This window comes from Podarcis cretensis (assembly GCF_951804945.1).
Source record: "Podarcis cretensis genome assembly, chromosome: 8".
Classification (NCBI taxonomy): domain Eukaryota; kingdom Metazoa; phylum Chordata; class Lepidosauria; order Squamata; family Lacertidae; genus Podarcis; species Podarcis cretensis.
Window position 1 is genome coordinate 89,447,880 of NC_137177.1, and position 27,886 is coordinate 89,475,765.

General features: G+C 49.9%; 1 protein-coding gene across 1 annotated transcript; it reads left to right on the plus strand.

Annotated features, from left to right (window-relative positions):
* The first annotated feature begins 120 nt into the window (after positions 1–120).
* On the plus strand, positions 121–27,832 carry GGCX (gamma-glutamyl carboxylase). Its single transcript, XM_079987470.1, has 15 exons — positions 121–264; positions 2,324–2,524; positions 5,644–5,802; positions 5,955–6,120; positions 8,279–8,357; positions 12,276–12,382; positions 14,485–14,648; positions 15,137–15,414; positions 16,244–16,375; positions 18,966–19,117; positions 19,939–20,108; positions 20,372–20,502; positions 22,098–22,245; positions 24,117–24,312; positions 26,744–27,832. The coding sequence occupies exons 1-15, from the start codon at positions 237–239 to the stop codon at positions 26,904–26,906; spliced, it is 2,274 nt and encodes a 757-aa protein (XP_079843596.1). The 5' UTR covers positions 121–236; the 3' UTR covers positions 26,907–27,832.
* The last annotated feature ends 54 nt before the right edge of the window (positions 27,833–27,886 follow it).

The following is a 27,886-nucleotide window of genomic DNA, read 5'->3' on the forward strand; positions in this document are numbered from 1 at the left end:
GTCTCGCCCACCCATCATGGGGGCGGGTGGAGAATACAGCTGACGGGCCAAGGCTGCTTTGCTGGGCGGCCCGTCCCGCTCCTCCGCCCGGCCCGCGCAGGGAGGCGCCTCCGCGGAGCCGGAAGTCAGGGCTGCGCGGCGCTGCCTGGCTTGCCCTCCTCTCTTGGGGGGCTTCCCTGGCCGGGACTCCGCCGAGCAGACGGCGCGCGCTCTCGTTCTCCCACCGCCACGTCGAGATGGGGCCGGGGCGCGTGCACGTTGCGGGTATGAGCGGGCAGACGGGGGGGGGGCGAGGTTCAGGTTCAGGCCTCTCGGGGGGGTGGGGGGTGGGGAAGGGCCCCCTTCTTCTTCTTCCTGCAAGCCCAGCTGGGGCGCAGCGCCCGCCCCCAGGACTGGCAGCGCGTCTCCCCGTGGCAAACGCCCCCCCCCCCCGATGGGGCGAGGAGGGCAGGCTCTGCAATCCCCTCTTTTAATTCCCCCCATGCCCAGGGCAGACAACCCGGGATAGCCTTAAGCAGTGCTTTTTTCTGGGGGGACGCAGGGGGACGCACCAGTGGCGTAGCGTGGGGGGTGCAGGGGGGGCTGGCCGCACCGGGCGCAACATCTAGGGGGGGCACGCTCGCCGCCTCCGGAGTCGCCGAAGAGCCTCGGGCGCAGGCTGTAGCAGAGCCCCATGTCTCGCGGAACCGACGAGCTGTGCGCGCGTCCGGGCTGAAGGCGTCCGGCAGGCAGCGGCTCTCAGCGCTCGCCGCGGTCCCCGCTGCTGCAGCTGCTGGGCCATGTTGCCCTCCTCCTCCGGGCAAGTGGCGTCGTTTGGGCGCCAGCGCCAGCGCCAGCGGCAACTCGCCTCAGATCACCTGACACGGACCCGCCGCTGCCGCCGTGGCTACCTTACTGTAAATACCCCAGCCCAGGTAGCAGCAAGAAGAAGCTGGCAGCGGCGGCAGGTTAGGGGTTAGGGGCGCAAATTACTTGCCTTGCCCCGGGTGCTGACAACCCACGCTACGCCGCTGGGACGCACACCCCTAAACATTTTGTGAATCTAAGTTTGGCCTCATTGAGGAGCAGTATTTCAATATGAGCAGGAAAATGAGAGTACCTCTAAACATTTATATCTTAAGGGGAAAAAGCACGAGAGTTGTGTCTCACTGGTCGCTGCTCTGCCCTTTTAGCCATAGCTGTCAACTTTCAGATTTGAAAATAAGGGATCAGCAGCCTCAAAATTAAGGGATCAGCAGCCTCACCTGTCCCAGGGACAGTCTACGGGATATCTAACAATCCGAGATTGCAGTGGGAAGCAGTGCTGGAATAAGGGATTTTTCCCGCAAAAAAAAAGGAAGGTTGACAGCTATGCTTTTAGCTAGCAACCAGATATGCCTTTTATTTTAAAGTAATAAGAACAACCATATATATCTTTTAAAAGCTTAGAATAATAGAACTGTAGAGTTGGAAGGGACCCCAGGGGTCATCTAGTCCAACCCCCTGCAGTGCAGGAAGCACAGCTGAAGAATCCCTGACAGATGACTATCCAAGCTCTGCTTAAAAACCTCCAGGGAAGAAGAGTCCACCACTTCCCAAGGGAATCCATTCCACTTCATTCACTTTTTTTTTGGGGGGGGGAGTAAAGGGTGCAATAGAATACAGTCTGGGGGGGGGTCCTCAACATTTTACACTCCCCCCACCCCAGCTCAGCCTGCTCCTTCCTGCCTGGGCTGTCCCTTGGTCACACCAGAGTGTAAGGACAAGACTTGGCCAATATGTGCAACAAGGTGAAGTAGACAGCAGGATTTGGGGGGGGGGGGATTTTATCAACAGCCAGTTTGAATTTGCTGTGTGTGCCTAGCAGTGTGCTGGTTTTCAAAATGCAGATTCTCCCATTCCTTTGCCGTTGGCAACCTCTGGTCTCTTTAATTTGAGAGACACCAGTATTATACCAGCAGAGGCTACTTTTCCTGTTAGAAGGCAGTAGCTTCTTCTGTCCCCAAGTCACTGGAAAAGCAGCCTCTGCTGGCATAATGCTGGTGCCTCATAAATTAAAGAGACGAGAGATCCTGCTGCTGGGTCAGGGGGTTGCTTAAGGCCTCTCAGCACCCTTCACAAACGACAGCCCCTGGGAGTCTTTTGGGCAAGCCTTGACTGCTTAAAGTGGTTTGATACGGCTTCGGTCAGTATTGTTCAGATTTGGGACCATCTCAGATGTACTCAGCAATTCTGGGATTGAACTCCGGGCTTTTGCATGCAAAGCTGACGCTCTGCCCCTGATCCACGACTCCTTTTCTCCCTCTGGGGTGCAGCTGCCATCCTTTTCATCTTATTTTTGCAGGCACTCAGCTGTCAGAGTCTCCTGCCAGCCAGAAGAGGCGAAGCAACAAGGAGGAGGAGCCTGGGCCCTCGACCCTCCACAGTTGGACCAAGCGCCTCCTGGGCTTTGAATGGGCCGATCTTTCCAGCTGGCACCATTTTGTCTGCTTACTTAACAGGCCGACTGACCCTGCGGCACTGGGCATCTTCCGCTTTCTCTTTGGTGAGTCTTTTGCCTTAAGAGTGCTGGCCCTGGGAGGCCGGTGTGGACTGGAGAGTGCTTGATATCTGTAAGGATAAATCCTTTTGGCATAGGTGTAGTTTAGGAAAGATTCCAGGATGTCAACTGCTTTCAGAAAGATGCTGATCTGTGCCCACAGCAGCAGCTTTCCACAACCTGGTGCTTCTGGGATCTTTTTGGATTACAACTCCCCTTAGCCAGTGGAGCACAGACTGCATATTTGCTATCAGGATGGATTTAAGGTGCTCAGTTTGGTGTATCAAGCCCTTGGTAGCCAACCTGCTGCTTGAAGGAGCACTTTGCCTCATTGCTTGCCTTAAGGTGGAGAGGCAGTGCTGATAGTGAAGATCCTCACAAGTTTAAAGGCTCCAAAGAAAGCAGTGGACATCAAATGATGCATTGAGGATGAGCAAATAGCACAACATCAGCATTGGTGGATCAAATAAATCTAGCCAAGTTTCCTGGCTTCAATCTGTAAATATAGCAGGGCCTCCTTGGTTACAGCTCCCAGGATATGGAATGCCCTCTCCTTGGAGATTTCCTTTCTGATGCATTCAACACTAGCCTAAAATAATAAGAAGAAGAACAGCGACAGCGGCAACATCTGGAGGCCACTAGGTTGCAGAAAGCATTTCATACTGTATCCGCAAAGCTCCATCCCTCCCATGTGTGTCTAGGCTTGAGTCCCAGTTGACAGCTGAGGTTCTGCTCCATGTTACCTTCAGCAGTAAAGCTCAAGAAACAGGGTCTTTGGGGTCATGGTGCCACACATGTGGCATTCCTGTCTCAGTTGCTGCCTGTCTCTAGGAGCAAGGGAAACATCTCATCTGGATCTTCAGAAAAGCTGCTGGAAACCCCTGTTGTTGGCAATCATCATTTTCTTTTACAGAAGTAGGAAAGCAATTATAACACTAACAGTACAACATGATAAAATAATAATAATAATAATAATAATAATAATAATAATAATAATAATAGAACATTACAGCGAAAGTACAGTTGCTTGAGAGACCACTGCAGAACTAGGAGGAGAACATAATGCAGAGGACACAATCTTACGCAATCTTATTTGTGAACTAAGGGCCTCCAAAGGTTGAGGTGTGAGTCAGGAGGGTGGACTTGACTATCTGCCTGACTAGCAAACACCAGAAGAGGCCACCACATACTGTCAAACCCCCAATCCTATCAGAGCTGGGATTGTTTCTTTGTGGGCCTTTCCTTTCCTTTTTGCTGTCATAGAAATTTAAAAAGGGTTTCATTCTCTGGTACCCTTTTGTCGCAAGCCATGCTGTTGGTCCTTTGAGGCTGAACATGGAGCATGAAATACAGGTACAAAGCCTGGGGTGGGGAGGACAGGTGAGCAGGACAGCTGCAGAGTGTGCATTGGTCACTTTCTTGCTGTTGTCAGGAATTGATCCAGGCTAAAGACTCCACATACTCAGTCTTCAGCAGCTGCAGGAAATCTTGGAAGAAAGGGCATTTTCCTTTCCAAGGAATGCTTTTGAGGACCTTGCCTCGAGTGCAGGAAACTCACCTGAGCTTCCCTTGGGCTGGCAGGCATAAGATAGTGCTCCCTGCTAGTCCACTCCGTGTCGCTTGGTCTTCCTGATGTTTGCCACGGTTGAAGCCAGGAAACTTGGCTAGATTTATTTGATCCACCAATGCTGATGTTGTGCTATTTCCTCATCCTCAATGCATCATTTGATGTCCACTGCTTTCTTTGGAGCCTTTAAACTTGTGAGGATCTTCAGTGCACCCTGTATTGAGATGTAAATGCAACAACTACCAGACTTTTAGAAGAGGCTTTCAATGTTTGATGTAGTACAGTATTTTAATATATATATTTTTGGAAGCCGCCCAGAGTGGCTGGGGAAGCCCAGCCAGATGGGTGGGGTATAAATAATGAATTATTATATTATTATTATTATTATTATAAGGCCTAGAAAGGGTGGTGGGCAGAGTTAAGAGAGAGCATGGCCATGTTGAGACCAGGAATGGGTGTCAAGAGCCCAAATTAGGTGGCTTTCCTCCTCTCCTCCCTCATGCTGTGTTTGTGACCTTTTGGGAGATGCTGGGTGCAGGATTCATAACTGCTTTTTCTCTGCATGTGATGGCCGCTGCTGCCCTCCTTTCACACACTCTCTGCCATATCTCTTGCAGAAGGAATGTCTGTTCCTACACGCCTCTTTCTTTACAAAGCTGCCCACAGGGCCTCTTTGCCAAACAAAATAGATGGGCTGGTTTTCCTGAGAGCTGTTGGGGAAATAATTTCATGGTGGTTGCAATCCAGTTCAGTGCACAGGATGTGGAGGAATGCGCTGCTTTTTTAAGCTGTGGTGTTTCCCTCCCGTACTGGAGCCAGCTGGTTTTGGTGGCAGCTGCAGAGATGCCACATCCGTAGCTGGCAGCAGCTTTTGGCTTCTCATTTTGGGCCAGTGCTGCTGGCCTCTTTCTTATCAGCAGTGATAGGAGACTTTGGACTTGGGTATGAGAGATCAGGGTGTGATGCCATCATGGGCTGAACTGGATGGTTTGTCCTAAAAACTAACAAGAGGTGTGTGTGTGTGTGTGTGTGTGTGTGTGTATGTACAGAATGACAGAGCTTTCCTTTGAATCACTGCTGCTTTCAGTGGAAAAAAAATTCTACTCTGTGTTTTGAAACTCTCTCTGAGCCCCCTTCACTCTTCATTTGTGACACACATCTGACGGTTCCACCGTTATAAGTCCACATGACCCTCAGCATTTTCTGGAGTGGACTGCAGTAGCACACAATGTACCAATGTGGTGTACTGGTTAGAGTGTTGGACTAGGGTAAGGTAAATGTAAAAGACCCCTGAATGGTTAAGTCCCGTCAAAGGCAACTATGGGGTGCGGCGCCCATCTTGCTTTTCAGGGAGCCGGCGTTTGTCCACAGACAGCTTTCCGGGTCGTGTGGCCAGCAGGACTAAACCACTACTGGTGCACGGAGGACCGTGACGGAGGCCAGAGTGCATGGAAACGCTGTAAGAGCCAAGGGTTCAGATCCTCATTGCATGCCTGTTTCCTTCCAGTGTTTGACCCCATTCCACCCCACATCATTCTTCTCTCTGGCCCTTGCCTAGGTTTGTTGATGGCCTTGGACATTCCCCAGGAGCGAGGCTTGAGCCATCTGGACCACAAATACCTGGATGGGCTGAAGGTGTGCCGCTTCCCCCTCTTCAACTTCCTGGAGCCACTTCCGCTGGACTGGATGTACCTTGTCTACACAGTGATGCTGCTGGGTAAGGACACTGGGAGAAGGCCGGGGAGGTGGGGTGGACCAGCCCTGCAGTGTTGGCCCCGCCTTGTTTCCTGAGCTTTGGGGCCTTGTTGGGTTGAGTCCGGCTGCAGAAGGTGCTCTGGCGACCTGACCTTGCCTCCCTCGCTGCAACAGGTGCTTTGGGGATCATGCTGGGCTGCTTCTACCGCCTCAGCTGCCTGCTCTTCATGGTGCCTTACTGGTATGTCTTCCTCCTGGACAAAACAACATGGAACAACCACTCCTACCTCTACGGCCTCCTGGGCTTCCAGCTCTTGTTCATGAACGCAAACCGTTACTGGTAAGGGATACCCCTTTGCTTTGCTTTCACCCAACAACCCTGATGTCAGGTTTTGCAATGCCTCCTCTTTGCTCACAACATGCTTATGCCAAGTAAACACCTTTCCCGACATTTCAATTACACAATTTCAGCTGGACATTTGAACAGCTTGTGTCAGGAGTCAGGAGCAGGTCAGCAATGAAAAAACATCAGTGTCAGTGAAGTTAGCTCTTTATTCCAGGAAACCAAAACAGTGCAGTGATCACAGCAACTCTTCCCAGTAGGTCTTGCTACATTTGTGGCCGTTGCGAGGACTGAAGGTCCCCGGGGCCTTCCCAGTGCCTCTCTAAGGCCCCTCTTCCCCCAGTTCCTTCCCCAGCAGCCTAAGGCTACTTTGTCTTGTCTCTCTTTGCTCCACCCTCTTCATTTCTCTGTGTGTTCTAGGAGACCAGCAGGGAGGAGAGATGGTCGCAGCAGGAGGGGGAGCTTCCTTGGCTTCTTCAGCAGCATGCCTCCACTTCTGCCTATTGACCTCCCTCTGCTTCTGCTTCTGCCACAGCCTCTTCCTGCTCACTAAACCCTGTTACGTCTTCAGCTTCCAACACATCCTCCTCCCAGTCTGCTCCCTCTTCTCCCTTCTGACCACTTGTCATCATCCCACCACCAGTCCTTGGGCTCTGAGCCTTATTCCCCTGGGGGTTCCCCAGCTAGTGCCTTCCACCCCCCTCCACCCCTGCCTCCATCCAGTCCAAGACACCTGCAGGCTCTGGCATGAGGTCCCTAGGAATTCTCCAGCAGCTGGAGGAGGAACATGAGAAGACATCTTACTCACTTTATCTCATAAAATTTATATGCCACTTGATTGGAGAAAGAAACCTCAAAGTGGTTTACAAAAAAACAAAACAGTGAAATAATTGGTAAAAATAGTTAAAAACAGCTACTCACAACATTTTAAAAAATAATTAAAATAAATAATAAGCTGAAAACCAGATTAAAACACCAGTCAATGTTCTACATACAGTATCTGAGCAGGCTTGCCAGACAAAAATTGTGAAAAGTGCACAATGAAATGCGCCTGCCTGATGTCAACAGGCTGGGAGTTCCAAAGTGTGGGTGCCGCCACACTTACAAACTACAGTGGTACCTCGGGTTACAGACGCTTCAGGTTACAGACCCAGAAATAGTACCTCGGGTTAAGAACTTTGCTTCAGGATGAGAACAGAAATCGTGCTCCGGCGGCAGGAGGCCCCATTAGCTAAAGTGGTGCTTCAGGTTAAGAACAGTTTCAGGTTAAGAACGGACCTCCAGAACAAATTAAGTTCTTAACCCGAGGTACCACTGTAAATGCAAGTCATTGATATTTAACTCATGTGCATGTCGGCACCAGCAGATGTTGGTCTTGCACTGCAAGGCATTGGCCACATTTCACATGAAACCACAGTTGAAAATTAACTACGGTTTAATGTGCACAAGTAACCTGCTGGTGCACACTGTTCAAGGGTGTCTCCTATGCTGCTTCCCAGCTCCTGCCTTTGTGCCTTGGCTTAGTGTTAGGTGAAAACCTGACCTTATTTCTCTCTGTACAAACCATACGTAGTAATCCAGTAGCAACCCTTGGCTACCACTCAGGGCTTGGATTCATAGGTCATGGCCTGGAATGTGCATCTTCACTGCGCTTAGTTTGCCCATGACCAGCTCCAAACTGTGGCAAAGACAGATTCCAGGTGCCGGCTTTCTGAATAGCTTCTTCTGACACCCCCACCCCCCCTTGTTGCCACTGGAGAAGTGACGGTGGCTTCTGGGTTTCAGAAAGATTTTGTGGACCTCTTGCCAGAAACCGAATGCTGCAGCTGTGTGACCCTAGCAAGCAAGGCTTCAGCGGAGGTGTGGGGTGTGGGAGGCAGTGGTGGGAGAGGCGGCGGCAGGTGATAAAATTGGATGGGCCACCCCTGACAGCACCACCTTTTTAAAATGTCTTGTGTTGCGGTGGGCTGAAAATAATATTTCAGAATTCTTAAGTGCCATCACTCAGGAGGATGCCTTAGGCATCCAGAACACCTCTGGTACTGGCTGAGCTGATTTGGACCCCCCCACACACCTTTGTCTCGATTTAAAATGGTCCATGGGTAGCTTCTCAGTCCCACTGGAGGCCTCTTGGTAATGCATCTCTTTCCTTTAGGTCTATTGATGGCCTCTGGAATCCACAGAAGAGAAACGCGCATGTTCCGTTGTGGAACTACACGCTGCTGCGCACACAGGTAAAGCGCTGCTGTTATTTCCCCCTACCCCCAGCCCCACCCCACCCCAGTATGCAGACTCCTCTCAGTGTCTGCAGGGCCTGTTCCCTTCCAAGGCCTCTTCCAACTGGCCCAGGCCCTTATTTGGAACAAACTTTTGGGGAAGTTGGGAAGTGTTCTGCGATTGCTTCCCTGTTCCAAGTGGTTAATGTGTTTTAAAATGTCCTCAAGCAGTCGGTGGCAATTTAAATTTGTATTTCTTTTTTTCCTTTTTTCCTTTGTTGGGGGTGGGTGGGTGGGATGGATATTTGGTTGGGGATTAATTTTAGTATAATTGTTCTGTTCCTTTTGTTGTTGTTGTTTTATTGGTTCTGTATAGTTTGTGTTTTGTTTTTAAGGGGCGGGATCAGGGCTGCCTGGAAGTGGGGCCCAGCCAACATGATGGCTGGGACAAGTTCCACAGGGGGGGGGGGAAGCACTGGGACATCCAATCTCGGTGATCATGGGCAGGAGGCGGAGGTACACTAAGACCAGACCATGTCATTACCGAGGAGGCAGGTTTAGTCGTTGTTTGAAGACTATCCCTGCCTCCGGGTGAGGCCTTGACCGGATGGATACTGGAATCAACAGGGGAAACCCACATGACCTGAAGGTGTTGCTGTGTAATGCCAGGTCAATGATGAACAAAACCACTGCCATCCACAACCTGATTGTGGATGGAGGATTTGACCTGGCATGTGTGACAGAGACCTGGTTGGAGGAAGCAGATGGACCTGTCCTTGCCGCTGCTTGCCCACCAGGTTTCTCTTACGCACAGCAACCCAGGTCATGTGGGCGGGGAGGGAGGGTTGCAGTGATTTTTAGGAAGTCACTAGCTTGCACCAGGCGTCCTACTGGGAAGATCCAGTTTTCTGAGTGCATGTTCTGGAAGTTGGCCAATAGGGGCAGTACAGGATTCCTTTTGGTGTACCGACCTCCCCGCTGCACCAAGGATTCCCTGTCTGAGCGGCTTCAGGTCATGGCGGATTTTCTCCTGGAGACACCTAGTTTGGTTGTCCTAGGAGATTTTAACATCCATGCCGACACGACCTTACAAGGGGCTGCTCGGGACTTCGTGGAAAGCATGGCCTCCATGGGGCTGTCCCTGAATAAGTTTGGCCCAACTCATAGTCATGGACATGCCTTAGACCTGGTGTTCACCTCTAGTGACGTGGGTGATCTGACACAGTAAAAGTGAAACAAAAGAAGTGCCATGGTCAGATCACTTCCTGGTGCAACTGGACTTCTCTGCGACCCTTCCCCTCTGCAGGGAGGTGGGACCTATTTGGATGGTCCGCCCCCACCACTTAATGGATCCAAATGGTTTCCAGAGAGTGGTAGGGGATGCTTTATCCCATGTTGATGGCCTTTCAGCTGATTCCCTGGTGGCCCGCTGGAATGCGGAGTTAACCAGGGCTATCGACTGTCTGGCTCCAAAGCGCCCTCTCCGATTGCATGGAGCCCGGACAGCCCCGTGGTTTTCTTCGGAGCTGAGGGCGATGAAACAATCGCTGAGACGGCTAGAGCGTTGGTGGCAGAAAACTCACTCCGAATCTGACCGGACACAGGTTAGAGCTCAACGTCGAGCCTACCAAGTGGCAATAGCGACGGCGAAGAAGACTTTCTTCACCGCCTCTATTGCATCTGCAGAAAATAGTAGCAGGAGACTCTTTCAGGTGGTCCGCAGTTTAACGGAACCACCTTTACCGCCGGGGCCTTGTAAAGACCCCAAGATCTCCTGCAACGATTTTGCAAAGTTTTTTGCAGATAAAATCACTCATATTCGGAAGGAGCTAGACACCACCGTGGGAGCAGGGCTGGGGCGGGAGAGTGCTAGAGCTCTGTCTGGTCAAGTTGCATGGAATCAATTTCAATCCGTTACCCCCGAGGATGTGGACAAGCTGCTTGGACGCGTGAAACCAACCACCTGTCTCCTTGATCCTTGCCCATCCTGGCTAATAAAAGCAAGCCGGGAAGGGCTGGGCGATGGGCTCTGCGGGGTGGTGAATGCTTCCCTCTGTGAGGGAACATTCCCAGATCCGCTGAAAGAGGCGGTCATTAAACCGCTTCTTAAAAAACCATCTTTAGACCTGGCCAGTATGGCCAACTATCGCCCAGTCTCAAATCTTCCATTCTTGGGCAAGGTGACTGAGCGCATGGTTGCTGAACAACTCCAGGCACGCCTGGAGGATGCGGACCATTTGGATCCCTTCCAATTGGGATTCAGGCCTCATCATGGGACTGAAACTGCCTTGGTCGCGCTGGTTGATGATCTCCGGCAAGCTAGGGACAAAGGTGAGAGTTATTTCCTAGTTCTGCTGGATCTCTCAGCGGCCTTTGAAACAATCAACCATAACATCCTTCTGGACCGTCTAGAGGGGCTGGGAGCTGGGGGCACTGTTATACAGTGGTTTTGCTCCTTCCTCCTGGGCCGTGTTCAGAAAGTGGTGTTGGGGGATGAGTGTTCAGATCCCTGGGCCCTCACTTGTGGGGTGCCTCAGGGTTCCGTCCTCTCCCCCATGCTTTTTAACATCTATATGAAGCCGCTGGGAGAGATCATCAGGGGGTTTGAACTGGGTGTCCATCAATATGCAGATGATACCCAGCTCTACCTCTCTTTCAAATCAGAACCAGTGAAGGCGGTGAAGGTCCTGTGTGAGTGCCTGGAGGCGGTTGGAGGATGGATGGCGGCTAATGGATTGAAGTTGAATCCTGACAAGACAGAAGTACTGTTTTTGGGGGACAGGGGGCGGGCTGGTGTGGAGGACTCCCTGGTCCTGAATAGGGTAACTGTGCCCCTGAAGGACCAGGTGCGCAGCCTGGGAGTCATTTTGGACTCACAGCTGTCCATGGAGGCGCAGGTCAATTCTGTATCCAGGGCAGCTGTCTACCAACTCCACCTGGTACGCAGGCTGAGACCCTACCTGCCCGCGGACTGTCTCGCCAGAGTGGTGCATGCTCTAGTTATCTCCCGCTTGGACTACTGCAATGCGCTGTACGTGGGGCTACCTTTGAAGGTGACTCAGAAACTACAACTAATCCAGAATGCGGCAGCTAGACTGGTGACTGGAGGCAGCCGCCGAGACCACATAACACCGGTCTTGAAAGACCTACATTGGCTCCCAGTACGTTTCTGAGCACAATTCAAAGTACTGGTGTTGACCTTTAAAGCCCTAAACGGCCTCGGCCCAGTATACCTGAAGGAGCGTCTCCACCCCCATCGTTCTGCCCGGATGCTGAGGTCCAGCGCCGAGGGCCTTCTGGCGGTTCCCAATTTGCGAGAAGCAAAGCTACAGGGAACCAGGCAGAGGGCCTTCTCGGTAGTGGCGCCCGCCCTGTGGAACGCCCTCCCATCAGATGTCAAAGCGATAAATAACTACCTGACATTCAGAAGACATCTTAAGGCAGCCCTGTTGAGGGAAGTTTTTAATCTGTGATATTTTAGTGTATTTTTGGTTTCTATGGAAGCTGCCCAGAGTGGCGGGGTACAAATAATAAATTACTATTATTATTATTATTATTATTATTATTATTATTATTACTGATGTGTCCTCTGGAAACAAAGCAGCCTCTGTGTAGATGGATGAGCCAGGACTCCCCACCCCCACAGAAGCAGCATGGGCTCAGCACTGACACTGATGGGCTGTGACTTTCCAGGTTTGCAGGCCAGAGTCTTTCAAAACCTTACCTGGGCATGCCAGGAATTGAACCTGGGATCTTTTGCATGCAAAGTGTGTGCTCTGCTGCTGAGCAAGAGCTCACCCCCTTCATTGGGGGATATGTAGCAAGGTCCTTTCCTCGCCCCGAAGGTAGTTTGGAGATGGGCAACCCCTTTGGTCCTGCCTGATGTCTTGTGCTTCAGAATCTAACTCCCAGATTCTTGGCCTTGTTCCCGAGCAGATCTTCATTGTGTACTTCATTGCGGGCATCAAGAAACTGGATGCGGATTGGGTCGAAGGCTACTCCATGAGCTCCCTTGCTCACCACTGGCTTTTCAGCCCCTTCAGGTGAGGAGGAAAGGGAGGGTGGGAGGGAGGGGGGAGGCGGAAGCAGTGATGGAGGAGAAAGGTCAAGGAGTCACACAGGTGGAAGGTTCCAGCCGCTCCCTTCTGCATCCTAGATTTGGGAGGGTGGAATTCCCATGAAGGGTCTGGCTTCAGCTAGGGATAATACTTGCTAGTTTTCAATTACAATCCAATAATAACCGCATTATAACAATACTAATTTATAATACAATTATTAATACCAATTGTTCAAATACCAAATTATATAATTTAGATAAAGTGGCCCCCTGTGTGCTAGATTTGATGAATTGATTATTTGCTTTATTTCTGCGTTCCAAAATCTTATTAATTTCCAGTCATAATGTTAATCCCTTATACAACAACTGCAATATTAAAAAGTTATATTTGTGTTGGCACATTAAATGATTTATAAAGCTACAAGTGAGGAAATCATATTATATTCTTGTTCTTCCTGTGTGTGGCAGTTATTCTGTCTGTGGTGTTTCTTCCTGTCCTTGTAAGATGTTATGTCTTTCTTTCCCCCGGTTGTTGCTGTTATCCATCATGCCTTGGGAGGAACTGATATCCCATTGTTCCAGAAATTTCTCCATTGCTCTGTCTTGTGCTTCATTGTTTTGCAACTTTTGCAACAGCTGCAAAAGTCACTCTGTCCCAAAAAAGAACCTGTTTTCACCATTTTCCCTCTCAGTCTGGGAAGAAGAGTGGTCTGTCGAATTGCAGACTCAGTAAAGAACCTTATCAGTTCCTTGGCAGTTCACAGACGCCTTACATCCTTCCTTCCAACTGAAGATATATGATATATACTTCCAATTAAATTAAATTCCAAGTCCTCTTAGCATTATTCAGTTCACTCTGCAAATAATAAAGGATAGGGAAGAGTCGGCTCTAAGTTTCTATCATTAAGCCTTTTGCAAAATAGTGTTTCCCTCCCTTTCTCCTTTTTTTACACACACAGTTCCATATTTATAATCCAATTCTTTCATCCTCGCTTGTATAATTTGAACTAACATTCAGAGGAGAGTTGCTGAATCATAAATATAGAGAATAAAACTTTAAAGAAACCATAGGCTCTCCTCTCTGCCCACTGTCTTTTTCACCAAATGAAGTCTTATCTTCAGTTTTGTTCTGCGTTTTGGGATCTCATCTCTTCTAGCACACACCTGTACTTTAGTCCAATTAAGCTCCAACTAACAGGAGAACCTCTGCTTCTTAATGGCGGCATTAGAGGGTTTCCGGTGGGCGAAATGTTTTTGCACTCAGCTCCTCCCTGCCCCCCCGCATTCCATGCCAGAGCAAGGTTATGAACTGCGAGTGAAGCCCCTTCCCCCTGTCCCTGGGGGGAATTTGCAAGGATAATTACCCTCAGTCATTCTTGTTTTTCCTTCTCTCACTGTCATGGAGTCTGGCTCCATTAAGGCAGAGCAGAACCAGAAGCCCCTGTTTGGTCCACATTTTTAAGTGAGCTGACCTCCAACCACTTTGATGGATTGGAATGTGATTATCCTTTGGACATGACCAAATTTTGTGATACAGTTCCTGGCGCAAAAATGTACACACACACACACACATATATATTAATTTGCAGGTTTAAAACTAAAATAAGTTTAGAAATGCATTTGTGATAAAATGCATATTTAAGTTTAGAGTATGATTTCGTCTTACATGGGGGTTCAGTTCCAAAAGTTCGGCATTTACATGAAAACTGCATATACCCAAACCCTTGGAACTGCCCTGCAGCTAGTGAGTGAGGGTAGGGGGAGGGAGAGAGTCCCCAGTTCTCCCAGAGCCCTCACGCCAAGTGGGCCTTGCACACACAACAAGCAAGGCAGAGATCTCTTTTCATGCCAGGTAACCCAAGCAGACATGGTATGAATAGAGCTTGGTTGAAATCATGTGAGTTAAATGCATGGAAGATTTGATCATACTGTATATTTAAACAAATATCTGCATGGGCTTTTTTTAAAAAAAGAAGAGACTTGTGAATAAACACATAGAAATTGACATTGCTGTGCATCCCTAGTCCTGAGCATAGGCCATTCACCTTCACCCACCACTTCTCAGTTATGCTGTGTCTTCTATCTCAGGTTGGTGCTTTCAGAGGAGATGACCAGCCTGCTGGTAGTTCACGGTGGGGGTCTCATGCTGGACTTGACCGCCGGCTACCTGTTGTTTTTTGACGCCACCCGACCCGTGGCTCTTGTCTTTGTCTCCTACTTTCACTGCATGAACTCCCAGCTCTTCAGCATTGGTAAGTTCTCCAGAAGTCCAAACAACTCTCTTCTTCGCAAGAAGGTCAGGAGCCCTTAACTCCTGCCTTGTTTGGCTTTGGCCGTTAACCACGCTCCTGCTCGCCTGTGGTGAGTAAGAATCCCTTCTAGGTAACCAGGCAAACAAGTTTTTTTGGCTGTTTGGGAAAAAATGTGGGCGGTTCCTCACATCACCCCCCCCCCTTTCATAGTATTAACGGGCTGCAAATTGCTAACATAGGTTCATGGGGGGGGGGGAGATTGTAGCTTTTGCATACACTTGCAAGCCTATGTTAATGCCGTTTGGGGTAGTTTGTGTGACAAACTTGGTAATAAAACTTCCTCTTCGTCTTTGTTTTTGCAAGGTGGTGGGTGGAAGATGGCCATTGTACCTATCCTCATTGGGCTGGTATTGCAAACATCTCCTTCTCTGGCCTCCCTGTCCTAATCCACAGAAGTCCAATTTTCCGGCTTTATTTCTTGCCCACAGGTATGTTCTCCTACACCATGTTGGCCACCAGCCCACTCTTCTGCTACCCAGACTGGCCGCGCCACCTGATCATGAAGTTCCCAGCCTGCTTCCAAAGGCTCCTGCCCCTTTCAGAGGCTCCACAGCCCAGCCAGGAGTGTGTGTATGGAGGAGCAGGGCAGCAGAGGTTAGGCAGAGGAGCCCAGAAGCTGGGGTTGCGGCAGAAACTGGGGGCCATCTTCACAGTGTTGTATGTGCTGGAGCAGCTATTCCTGCCCTACTCCCACTTCATCACCCAGGTGAGACAGGCCTGCTTGGCAGAAGCAGCCAACGTGGTGGTGTCTTCTGGGTAGCGTTGTGTTAATCATGTTAATTCACAAAGCCCTAAACAACATTAGTCAGACCCCACCTGGAGTCCTGGAACAATTTCTGGGCACCCCAGTTTAAGATGGATATTGACAAGCTGAAATGTGATCAAACTGAAATGGAGGGTGAATGAGGAGGTAAAGGGTCTGGAAACCAAGTCTTATGAGAAGACTGGGAGGTGATGAGATATCCATCTTGAAATATATAAAGGGCTCTCATGAGGAAGATGGAGCAAGTTTACTCCTGCTCTGGAGGGTATTGTGGGGTGTTTCTTAACTCTTGCAGACGTGCATATATATATATATATATATATATATATATATATATATATATATGGGTCTTGGAGCAAAAAGTGCTGGATGTTGTCATTGGACAGATAAGATTTTCCTTGACGTGGGTCCTCTGGGAAGCAGAAGATGACGGATCTGGGCTAACAAAGTGGGAGGGACTGAGGAGACCCCACCTGAGCCAGTGCAATTCTTCCCATGGTGCATTTCTTTCCCAGCTTTCCTGCAAGTTTGAGAGGTTCCCTGGTCCAGATCTACACTGAAATATATTGGTGCAGGATAGTAACGGCAGAATCTTAATCAGGATTGTGAGGTGAAATATCTGGTTGCTGGTAGTTTTTAGTCAGAAAATAATACTCCAAAGTGGCAGCTCAGGGCATTGTCCATGACTGTCAGGCTTGGAGGGTGAAGGAAGAGGGAAAACAAGATCCTTTCTGGGAAAAGTCACCAGATTTCCCCTCAACTCCTTGTGCAGGGCTATAACAACTGGACAAATGGACTCTATGGCTACTCGTGGGACATGATGGTCCACGCACGCTCCCACCAGCATGTGAAGATTACGTACCGTGATGGTCTCACTGGGGAGGTTGGCTACCTCAACCCTGGGGTCAGTTTCTCTGCCTTTTCATTTGCAAGGGGGCGGGGGCAGCTTTTGGCTACTTTACTTGGGCTGCTTCCCACATGGCAAACTGCAAATCAAATAATAGAATTGTAGAAGGGACCCTGAGGATCATTTAGTCCTGCAAAGCAGGAATACACAGCTGTCCCATACAGAGATTGGACATAGGGATACATTGCATGTCAGGACAGAGGCGCCAGCTTGTGAGGGCAATAGAGGGCGGGTGGGCAACATTGCATGTGTGACATCCTAATGTTGGGAGGAGCTGCGGGCTGAGCCAAACACACGACTTCAATGGCTGGCATCTCCTCCTCTACCTCCTCTTGGCGCCGCCACCAGCAGCCGGCAGCTTTGACCCTCCTGCCCCTTTGTGAAGGAGGAGGAGGAGGAGGAGTCGGCCACTGGAGCTGTACTATGCTCGACTCCACACTTCACCTCCATGCATTTAGAACATTGGGGGGCCCAGCCCCAAAATATGGGGAGGGGCAAAAGAATTGAGCCCACAAGAGCTGGTGCCCCTGGTCGGTTACATGGTTGTATTCAGACCACTGTACCTGTGTCAGTTTTAACTGCAGGAGTGTGATGTTTGTCGAGGCTGCCTGCTATGTATCTCATAAAATAAGCTCATGCCATGTGTGACAGATATGTAGGGAAGTGTTCATATGCTGTGTATTGCAAGTTGCTTTGAGTTAACTTTATGCAAAACAAGAAAAGGGGGAAACATGCAGGGCATATCCGGTGCCGTGGTGCAAAGCTCCCTCCGCCGCCGCCCCCCCCATTTCCCAGAGTTGTTAACCTTTTTTAAAGGAGGACGGCGCTGCCGGCAGGGCTGGAGGAGGCGGGCAGCAGCTGGAGGGTGGGAAAGAGGCGGAGGCTGGACGTGGCGGCTTCCGGCTCAGCTGGCCGCTTTGTGCCGCGGTGGCCACGGCAGATGGAAGCTCCAGGCATGGTGCGGCATGGCGGAGGCAGGCAAGGGCGGCAAGCTGATGCCGGGAGGTGCCACGTCCAGCCTCCGCCTCTTCCCTGGCACCCTCCAGAACTTGGCGCCCCGGCGTCCCACGCCACTAGCCTCTATGGGAACATGACTAATTAGTGCAAGTAATAATCATAATTGGGAGGATCACTGCACAGCCCACCCACTTCAAAGTGTTTTCCTGAGGATTTCAGGAGATGGGAAACCTCCAAATGATACTTACAAATAATTACTTGTTGATACTTGTGGGTTTTCTGCCATGTTTATATATACACACAAAAATACAAGCTGTTTCGTAGACCAAGATGCATCAATCTGGGATGCCTAACTTTCTTTTGGAATAAAAATCCAGCTTTTAGAGAAACATCTGACTGGGTTGCCGCAGCCACTCTGGGTGTTTCATCAACCTCAGCTCTGGGAAAACTACAGAGTCATCTGAGCTCCATGCAATCGGAGAGGGCGCTTTGGAGCCAGACAGTCAATAGCCCTAGTTAACCCCACATTCCAGCGTGCCACCAGGGAATCGGCTGAGAGGCCATCAGAAAGGGATAATGCATCTCCTTTGGAAGCTGTTTGGATCCATTAAGTGTCAGGGGAAGACCATTTGAATCGGGTTGCAGAGAAGTCTAGTTGCACCAGGAAGTGATCTGACCATGGCACTTCTTTTGTTCCACTGAAACTTAATGTCAGATCACCCACATCCACAGAGGTAAACACCAGATCTAAGGTGTGTTCATGGCTATGAATAGGGCCATATTTATTCAGAGACAGCTCAGTGGAGGCCATGCTTTCCATGAAGTCCCAAGCAGCCCCTTGTCAGGCCATGTCAGCATGGATGTTGAAATCAAGCAGGACCACCAAGCCAGGTGTCTCCAGGAGAACATCCAACATGACCTGAAGCAGTTTGGGCAGGGAATTCTTGGTGCAGCAGGGAGGTCAATACACCAAAAGGAATCCTGTACTGCCCCTATTGCCCAGCTTCCAGAACATGCACTCAGAAAACTGTGTCTCCCTAATAGGACGCCCGGTGAAAACTAAAGACTTCCTAAAAATCATTGCACCCCCCTCCTTCCCCACCCACATGATATAGGTTGCTGTGTGTAAGAGAAGCCTGGTGGATAAGCAGTAGCAAGAACAGGCTCATCAACCTTGTCCAAGCAAATCTCTGTTATAACATGCTAGGTCAATTCCTCCATCAAATCATGGATGGCAGCAGTCTTCTGAATCATTACTTGGACAGTGTCTTGTGGGACACCTGTAGCCTTCTTGTCAGGGCCAGACCTGGAGGCAGGGATAGTCTTCAAACAACAACTAAACCTTCCTCAATAATGATGTGGTCTGGTCCAAATTCAGCAGCTGGAACAAATAATACATCTAAAGTGCAGAGAGGTGAATTTGCATGAGCTGCATAATCTTTGGAATCTTCACTTTCTAGCTGTAGAACTGTTGGGATTTTGGGTACTGATTGCTAGACCTTGCTGCTCTTAAGACCTCTCACGGCAGCAAGTCTGTCCTCCTGCCCTCCCATTCTCCTCTTCCCTGCACCCCCCCACCAGCCTGCCACCCTTCTTGTGCCCCAGCTGAGACTTGCATGTGTTAGGGCAGGTCTTCACCCAGAGTCGACGCTGGAGGGACCACGCAGATATGGTGAAGCAGTATGCCACCTGTCTCAGTCAGCTGCTGCACAACTATAACATTTCGGAGCCGGAGATCTACTTTGATATTTGGGTCTCGATCAACGATCGCTTCCAGCAGAGGTGAGTGGGCTGTTCCAGCAACAGAAATGCCCTTGAGATTGCTGCTTGCAATGACAGTAAAGCAAAACTGGGGAGCTTCCAGCCCACAGGCCCAATCAGGTTCCTCGGTCTTCCCCAACTGGCCAGCAGGCTGCTTTGGCCTGGCCATGCCAGCTGTGTGGCTGGTAAAGACATGGCTGTGCCAAAAACGGGGCTGCCAGGCCCTTCCTGTCATCTAATCAATGGCTCCTGCAATGCCCCCTGCACTGTACATCAGCTGATCACTGGAGCTTTCAAAGCACAGTGCCTTTGCCTGGATGGTTTGATTTCAAGCCAGGTAAGGAGATCACTTGATGTCATTGTGACATTGGGTGATCGGCAGGCAGACTGTCTCTTCACCTGTTATACTTGGTCCATGGGAGGTGGGGAGGGGGAATTATACAAGCTGCACTAACAATTCCAGTAAATTTGGAGTGCTATACAAGTGTTGGGGAGGGTGGGGGTGGAAGTTAGGATGTTGCTTCCCATCATGCAGTTTCTTCGTAATATCACTGACTTTGGATAGAACATTGAAGAACCACCTGTCCTTAAATGAGTAAACCTCTCATAAACTCAAGCTGAGCCCATCCTGCAAAGCTGGGTGATGAGCCAAATCATTGTGGTCTGTGACTCAAAAGATATTCTGGAATTGAGTGCATGGAAGGAATGACAGCCGTAATGGATCGGAGGAACACAGCCATGCAGGCAGAGCCCTCTTCCTTGCTAGTTATATTGACTTGACAATGGCCGGGGTCCTTCTGATTTGGGTATCTTCACTTTGCCCATGTCACCCCCCTCCTTAGACTCTTTGATCCACATGTGGACATTGTGAAGGCTGAGTGGTCCCCTTTCCAAAAGACGACATGGGTGAAGCCTCTGCTGGTTGACCTGTCACCCTGGCGGACAAAGCTACAGGAGATTGAGGACGCCCTGGACAACCAAACCGAGGTGGTCTTCATTGCAGACTTCCCAGGTACACCTGTGCTGTTTTTTGCCTTCTCCTGGAAACGGTATCCCTGTTTAAGCCAAGTCTACACAGTATTCTTTGGCATGTTGCCTTTTGCTTGTGTGAGCAAGTTGCCTTTTAACTGCCTGTGTAGGGAAGCCATTGCAAGAGACTGGTGAAACTTCACCTGGGGGTGATCTTGGGGTGTCAGAGCAGCAGTGGTCTTGGGGCTGCTCCTGGGCGCTCTGTTGCATTCCAGCTGCTCATCTCCCAGTTGTCCCCCATGGCAGGCCTGCATCTGGAAAACTTTGTCAGTGAGGACCTTGGCAACACTAGCCTTCACTTGCTGAAAGGGGAAGTTGCAGTGGAGATTGTCAGCACGCAGAAGAACCACACGCTGCAGGAAGGAGACAGGATACAGGTGAGGGGGAAGAGAAGCCTGAGAGGCGATATGACAGCCACTTTCAAATATCTGAAGGGCTGTCCCATGGAAGATGGAGCAAGCTTGTTTTCTGCTGCTCCAGAAGGGCTTCAAGTTACCAGAAAGGATATTCCGACTAAACATTAGGAATGGCTTTCTGACTGTTTAACTGTGGAACAGAGTACCTGAGAAGGTGGTGGACGCGCCTTCCTTGGAGGTTTTTAAGCAGAGCTTGGAGGACCATCTGTCAGGGATTCTTTAGCTGTGATTCCTGCATCGCAGGGGGTTGGACTAGATGGTCCCTGGGGTATCTTCCAGCTTTACAATTCTATGGTTCTATGAGGACCGAGCTGAGCCTTCGCAATTGGAGAGCAGGGGAAGGGAAGCCTTTTCCAGCCGCGTCCAGGACCACCAGTGATCCTGATGCTCTGCCCCAAAGCACAAAGGAAAGGCAATGGGCATCTAACCACCTCTCGACCACCTCACATCCCCCAAGCCCACTGAAGTATTGGAACCTTCACCCCATGCGCAATACTTGCATGCACTGCTGAAAGGCTGAGGCTTCATGGTCAGGCACATGTTTTGCATGCAGCAGGTCAAAGGTCCAGTTGCCCAGTATCATCTCAAACAGCAGCAGGGCTGGGAAAGACCTCTGCACTCCTGTGACCCAGGAGAGCCACTACCAATCGGGGGAGCAGCACTGGCTCAGATGGATCACTGCTCTGTCATTTACAGTGGTGCCCCGCAAGACGAATGCCTCGCAAGACGAAAAACTCGCTAGATGAAAGGGTTTTCCGTCTTTTGAGGTGCTTCGCAAGACGAATTTCCCTATGGGCTTGCTTCGCAAGACGAAAACGTCTTGCGAGTCTTGCGAGTCTTTTCCCTTCCCTCCCCCCTTTTTCTAAGCCGCTAAGCCGCTAATAGCGCTAATCCGCTACGCTGCTAATAGGGGTGCTTCTCAAGACGAAAAAACCGCTAGACGAAGAGACTCACAGAACGGATTAATTTCGTCTTGCGAGGCACCACTGTATACCACATTAAGGGCTTGTCCACACTTCCACTTGTCCTGTGCCTAGAAAGGATGGGTCTGAGTGGTCTTCTGCTTAACTGAATGCTTTCTAGGTATGGGCCTGAACACTTTCCATGGGAAAAGCCTCTCTTGAGAGTTAAATCAGTCAATGACCACACTTAAACTGCTGCTATATCATAAAAAGCTGACTATCTCAACTTCAATATAGCCCATTTTCTCTTTTGAACTGAATATGGCCCCTCTTGTGCCTTGTGAGAACTCAGAATCACAAATACAAACAAACCGTGACCAAAGGAAATAGTTTTGAAAGTAGTAGGAGCAGAAAAACTTTACAAAGCAATAAAGGTGTTTTGCTCTAGGCTCTCACCTGGTCAGTCATAAATAAGCAGTCAACATGCTTGGAGGAACCTGCTCCAGCCCTCCTCTGCCTCACAGCACCCCCACCCCAGTAATGGGGAGTACTGTCCATTTTGGGAACCCCTGCTGTAGATGGTGGGGCCCAAGCAAAATGAGGCCAGGGCCCTGTGTTGATATTCCAACTTTGCTCTCTTCCTCTTGGACACAGCTGCCGCCGGGGAAATACCACAAAGTCTTCACAGTGTCCCAGGAACCCTCCTGTTACATGTACATGTACGTCAACACCACAGAGGCGGCTCTTGAGCAGAACTTCACTCGGCTGCAGGAGTTGCGGGAGAAGGTGCAGAATGGGACAGGTAAGGCTGGGCAGTGGTTGGTGGGGCAAATGAACTGGGGGCCTCAGAAGGTCTCCTGGCTGCCCCGCCAGCTCCAGGGCACCAGCCTCTGCTGACACAGTCCTCCTCTATTTCACGCCTGCTGCTGGGACAGGCCAAGGACTGGCCTTGGGCTCTTCAGTCCCAAGCGGAAAGTTCAAGGTGCCTTCAGGTGCTTTCAGCAGGGCAGCAGCTGAACAAGGAGCAAAAAGGGTTTTCTTGTGTGTGTGTTTCTTGTGGCTGATTAGCTGCTCTCCCTGTGCAAAGGTCAGAGGGGGCAGGGTTTCTGTTGAGGCAGGTGACTAGCTGTGGGAGGAGCTTATCAGAGCTTATCAGATTCTGACAAACTGGAACGTGTCCAGAGGAGGGCAACCAAAATGGTCAAAGGCCTGGAAACGATGCCTTATGGGGAACGGCTAAGGGAGCTGGGCATGTTTAGCCTGGAGAAGAGGAGGTTAAGGGGTGATATGATAGCCATGTTCAAATATATAAAAGGATGTCACATAGAGGAGGGAGAAAGGTTGTTTTCTGCTGCTCTAGAGAAGTGGACACGGAGCAATGGTTCCAAACTACAAGAAAGAAGATTCCACCTAAACATTAGGAAGAACTTCCTGACAGTAAGAGCTGTTTGACAGTGGAATTTGCTGCCAAGGAGTGTGGTGGAGTCTCCTTCTTTGGAGGTCTTTAAGCAGAGGCTTGACAACCATATGTCAGGAGTGCTCTGATGGTGTTTCCTGCTTGGCAGGGGGTTGGACTCGATGGCCCTTGTGGTCTCTTCCAACTCTAGGATTCTATGATTCTATGATTAAAACCTCCTGGTTTCTTCCATCCAGTCCAGCATCCTGTTCTCACAGGGCACAGCCAGATGTCTGAGGCAGAATTCCACAAGCAGGGCAGGAGTGTAGTAGCCTCTCTCACCTGCTCCCAAACTCACACAAACTGCCTCTGAGGTGAAACATAGACATTGTGGCTAATAGCCATTGCAAGCCTTAAAGGTAAAGGGACCCCTGACCATTAGGTCCAGTCCTGACCAACTCTGGGGTTGCGGCGCTCATCTCGCTTTATTGGCCGAGGGAGCCGGCATACAGCTTCCGGGTCATGTGGCCAGCAGGACTAAGCCGCTTCTGGCGAACCAGAGCAGCGCACGGAAACACCCTTTACCTTCCCGCCAGAGTGGTACCTATTTATCTACTTGCACTTAATGTGCTTTCGAACTGCTAGGTTGGCAGGAGCAGGGACCGAGCAACGGGAGCTCACCCCATCGTGGGGATTCAAACCGCTGACCTGATTGGCAAGTCCTAGGCTCTGTGGTTTGACCCACAGCGCCACCCGCATCCTCCATCAATTTCTCTAATCCTCTTTTAAAGTTTGTGGACATCACTGCCACTAGTGGGAGTGAGTTCCATTGTTTGACTCTGTGCTGGGTGAAGAACTCCTTTAATCTGTCCTGTGTCTTCCCACATTCAGCTTCACTGAATAACCATGAGTTTTAGTATGATAGAACTCCCTGTCCACTTTCTCCACACCAGAGATAATTTTATACAACCTGCCATGTCTCTCTCTCTCTCTCTCTCTCTCTCTCTCTCATCTCCCCTCCCTGCCAAGTCCCATTTTTTTCTAAACAAAAAAGTCCCAAACACTGCAGTTTTTCCTTGAAGGGGAATTGCTCCACCCCTTGATCATTTTGCTTGCCTTTTTCTGAAACAATGTCCTTTTTTGAGGTCCAGCACCTGAAACCACATAGAGAGTATCCCAAGTGCAGTCGCACCACAGGTTTACACGATAGCATTATTTCATTTTCAAGCGACTCTCAGACTTCTGATACTAAATCCTGATATTGCCCCCACCCCCAGAAACAGAGCCCCTCCCTCCAGAGCTACAGCCCATCTTGGACAGCTCCATGGAGAACGTGACGCAGGTGGACCCTGTCGTGGAGGCCTTTCTTCGCCGCCAGTGGCGCATGGAGGAGCTGCAGAAGCGCCGCAATGCCACACTGGCCGAGCGCTTCCACCGTTTCATCACCAAGAAGTACTTCGTATTCCGCAGGAGGTGAGAAAAGCCTTCTCTTTCTGCACAACGTCTGCCCATCCCTGCCATTTCTTGCTGGCTTAACCTGGTCCACTTTCTGGCTTTGGCAGCTGGATGATGCTGTGGGCACCCTGTAGTCTGGCTGCCAGGGTGACTGAGTCCATTTATTTACTTCATGTTTTTGATAGCCTGCCTTTCTTCCAAGGTGGGATTCAAGGTAGTCTCCACCGTTTAAAAATGTTGTTATAAAATAAGGTAAAGGTAAAGGTACCCCTGCCCGTACGGGCCAGTCTTGACAGACTCTGGGGTTGTGCGCCCATCTCACTTAAGAGGCCAGGGGCCAGCGCTGTCCGGAGACACTTCCGGGTCACGTGGCCAGCGTGACATCGCTGCTCTGGCCAGAGCCAGAGCCAGAGCCGCACACGGAAACGCCGTTTACCTTCCCGCTGGTAAGCGGTCCCTATTTATCTACTTGCACCCGGAGGTGCTTTCGAACTGCTAGGTTGGCAGGCGCTGGGACCGAGCAGCGGGAGCGCACCCCGCCGCAGGGATTCGAACCGCCGACCTTTCGATCGGCAAGTCCTAGGCGCTGAGGCTTTAACCCACAGCGCCACCTGTTATAAAATACAAAGTAATAAAAGAAAACTAGTTAAAACCAAAAGTTAAAATGCATCAGAACACATTTAGAGCCAGCAGTTAAAATATACAGTGGACGCTCGGGCTGCGAATGTGATCTGTGCGGGATGCACATTCACAACCCGCAGCGGTGCGTCTGCGCACACGTGGGTTGTGATTCAGCACTTCTGCGCAAAGAGCAATTTAGCGGTTCTGCGCATGCGTGACTGCCGAAACCCGGAAGTAACCCATTCCAGTAACCTAAAACATCTGTAACCCAAGGTATGACTGTAGTCTGCCCTGACAGCAGCCAGTGATCAGCATTGTCTGCACCTTGGTTTTTAAAAAAGGCCTCTCTAAACAGAAAGGTCTTAACCTGCTGGTGGAAGGATAACAAAGAGGGAGCTAGCCTCTCTTGGGAGGGAATTCCACGGTCTGGGAGCAGCCAGAGAAAAGGCTCCCTCTCTTGTCACCTCCCAGCTGTGCCTCTCCTGTTGATGGGACTAAGAGAAGGTGAGTTCACCCAGGCAGGTTCATATTGAGAGATAGGATATTTTGAGTAATCTGGTCCCAAGTCATATAGGGCATAACCAGCACTTTGAATTCTGATTGGAAATGGACTGGTAGTTGGCAAAATTGTTTTAACAAGGGAGCAACGTTCAAAGGGTCGTTTGTTTTTCTGGGGGTTCCTCTTCACAGTGCCAGTTTGTCTTAATGTTTTAGAAAAGGCCCTTCCCTAGGCACACAGTCTATGGTGGTGAAAATGCACAGCTAGGGCCAAGGAACTAAATCCTGACCTCCCCTGCAGGCCAACTTCAGTCTGTGGGTGGGGCTGCCCACCTGTCAGTCACCCAATGTGATGGCAGCAAGAGAACAACCTCAAGGGGGTTCTGCTCTCTCGGTGCCCGTCACCTGGCCTGCACTGAGAGCAGTCTCACTGGCCAAACCAAATGGGGAATGCTCTAGGGCAGAGCTTTCCAAACTTTTCAGGATGGTGACCCACTTTTTAGATATGCATCACTTTGCGACACGGTAGTTCAGTTTTAGTAGGAAACCGGAGGCTAAACTAAGAGCATTCGCTCGACACACCTGCACATTGCAGCTAACGTGTCACGGCACACAGTTTGGAAAACTCTGCTCCGGGGCCACAATGTCATATGCTGATAATCATAAAACAAAACAGCAACAACAAAACCCTCAAATCAGTTTACAAAACGGATAAAACAATAATGATAATTACCAGCAAAAATTAATAAAAATTAAAGACTTTCAAAACGTTAAAATAATAATATATTAAAAGTATATTAAAACACACATCACCTTTCTAATCTTCAGCATAGGCTTGTCTAAACAAAAATGTTTTAGCAGGTGCTGAAAAGATTACAGTGAAGATGCCTGCCTGGTATCAATAGGGAGGGAATTCCAGAGTGCAAATGTTAGAATATTGAATTCTAACGAGTGTGGAAAGAGTCTTATGTGGCACCTGTAACAGGGTCAGTTCCATTGATCTAAGCGGTTGACTGGGCATATAACGGGGTGAGACGATCTCACAGGTAAACTTGTCCCTAGTTCTGAAGGGCTTTATATAGTAATAGTAACACCCTGAACTTTGGCAACTAATGTAGATATTTGAGCGGAGGTCTTATGTGCTGACAGGGTCTCATTCCTATCAGCAACCATGCTGCAGCATTCAGCACTAACAACCGCTTCTGGATTAAGCGCAAGGGAAGCCCCACATAGAGAGCATTGCAGTAGCCTGCTCTTGAAGAAACCATATCTAGTGCATGCAGACATTAAACTGATAAGGTGAGTTCCTTCTGTTTCTCTGCCTTCTCAGCCTCCTGATGACCTGGATTTCTCTGCGGAACTTGTTGTTGGGCCGCCCACCCCTGGAGCAGCTGGCACAGGAGGTGGCCTATGCCAACATGCAACACGAGGAGGTCCGGACACCCAGCAGTCCAGACACGGTGCCAAAACAGCCAGGGCGTTCTGAACTCTGAGCAGCAGCCGTCGCTACCTCAGGTGCCAGCCCAGCAGCAGCAAGGAGGCTCTCGCAATGGGGCCAAAGGATGGGAAACTGGGGGAACACTCTGAGCGTGCAAAAGAGCCCCTTGCTGGACTGTGTGGCTTGCCCTCCCTCCCTTTTCTGGATTTCTGCTCTTCAGCCAAGGCTCTTGTACTGGCTTACTGAGACCCATTGCCTCCTGCCCACCTCCACTGGCCTCTGCTGTCTGGAGACTGGTGTATTAAGGGGCAGTGCCCCACCAGCGCCCTCCTCCTCGGTCTCACTGTTGCCTGTTGTAGATTCAGCGTGGAGGAAGATGATGGGGACAAAACCAGCATTAGTCACAGAGATTTTGACCGTCCTTTTAAAAACACCCAGAGGTAGCTGCTGTCTTGGTCCAGAAGAGAAAAAAACTCCCATATCCACAAACTGGGCAATGCATTTGCAGGACCAATGAAAATGCTGCAAAAGAGTGAGCAGGTTTTCGAGGTTTCTAGAGCTGTTCATGAACCTGAATGTTAAGCCAAACTGTGAATGTTGGGAGTTTTCCCAGCATTACTACCTGAGATTATTTTCCAGCTAATGTTGGTTGAAGTTGAAGGGGGGAGGGGTTGCCAGGCAATGGGTTGGCTGGGCCTGATGGGAGATGTAGTCCAAAATATCTGGAAGGGTATTAGGTTGGGGGTGGCTGCTCTACCACTTGAGCTCTGGACACACAAGAGTTCCAATTTCACACAATTGGAAAGGAACTGGAAACCTTCACTGCCGTCTGGGTATCTATTACAGATGGGCTTACAGTAGGAGTCCTCAGGTTTGTCTAAGAGCCTTATAATTAAGTCTAGAAAAGAGAAGGTTGTGACGAGCTCCAGTGTGACCAAGGCAAAAAGTGTTCAATTTCTATTAAAAAGTACATTTTATCAACACGTGTGTGTCATTGATTGTCTTCACTGTGAGAGCTCTTCACTCACCCTCTTG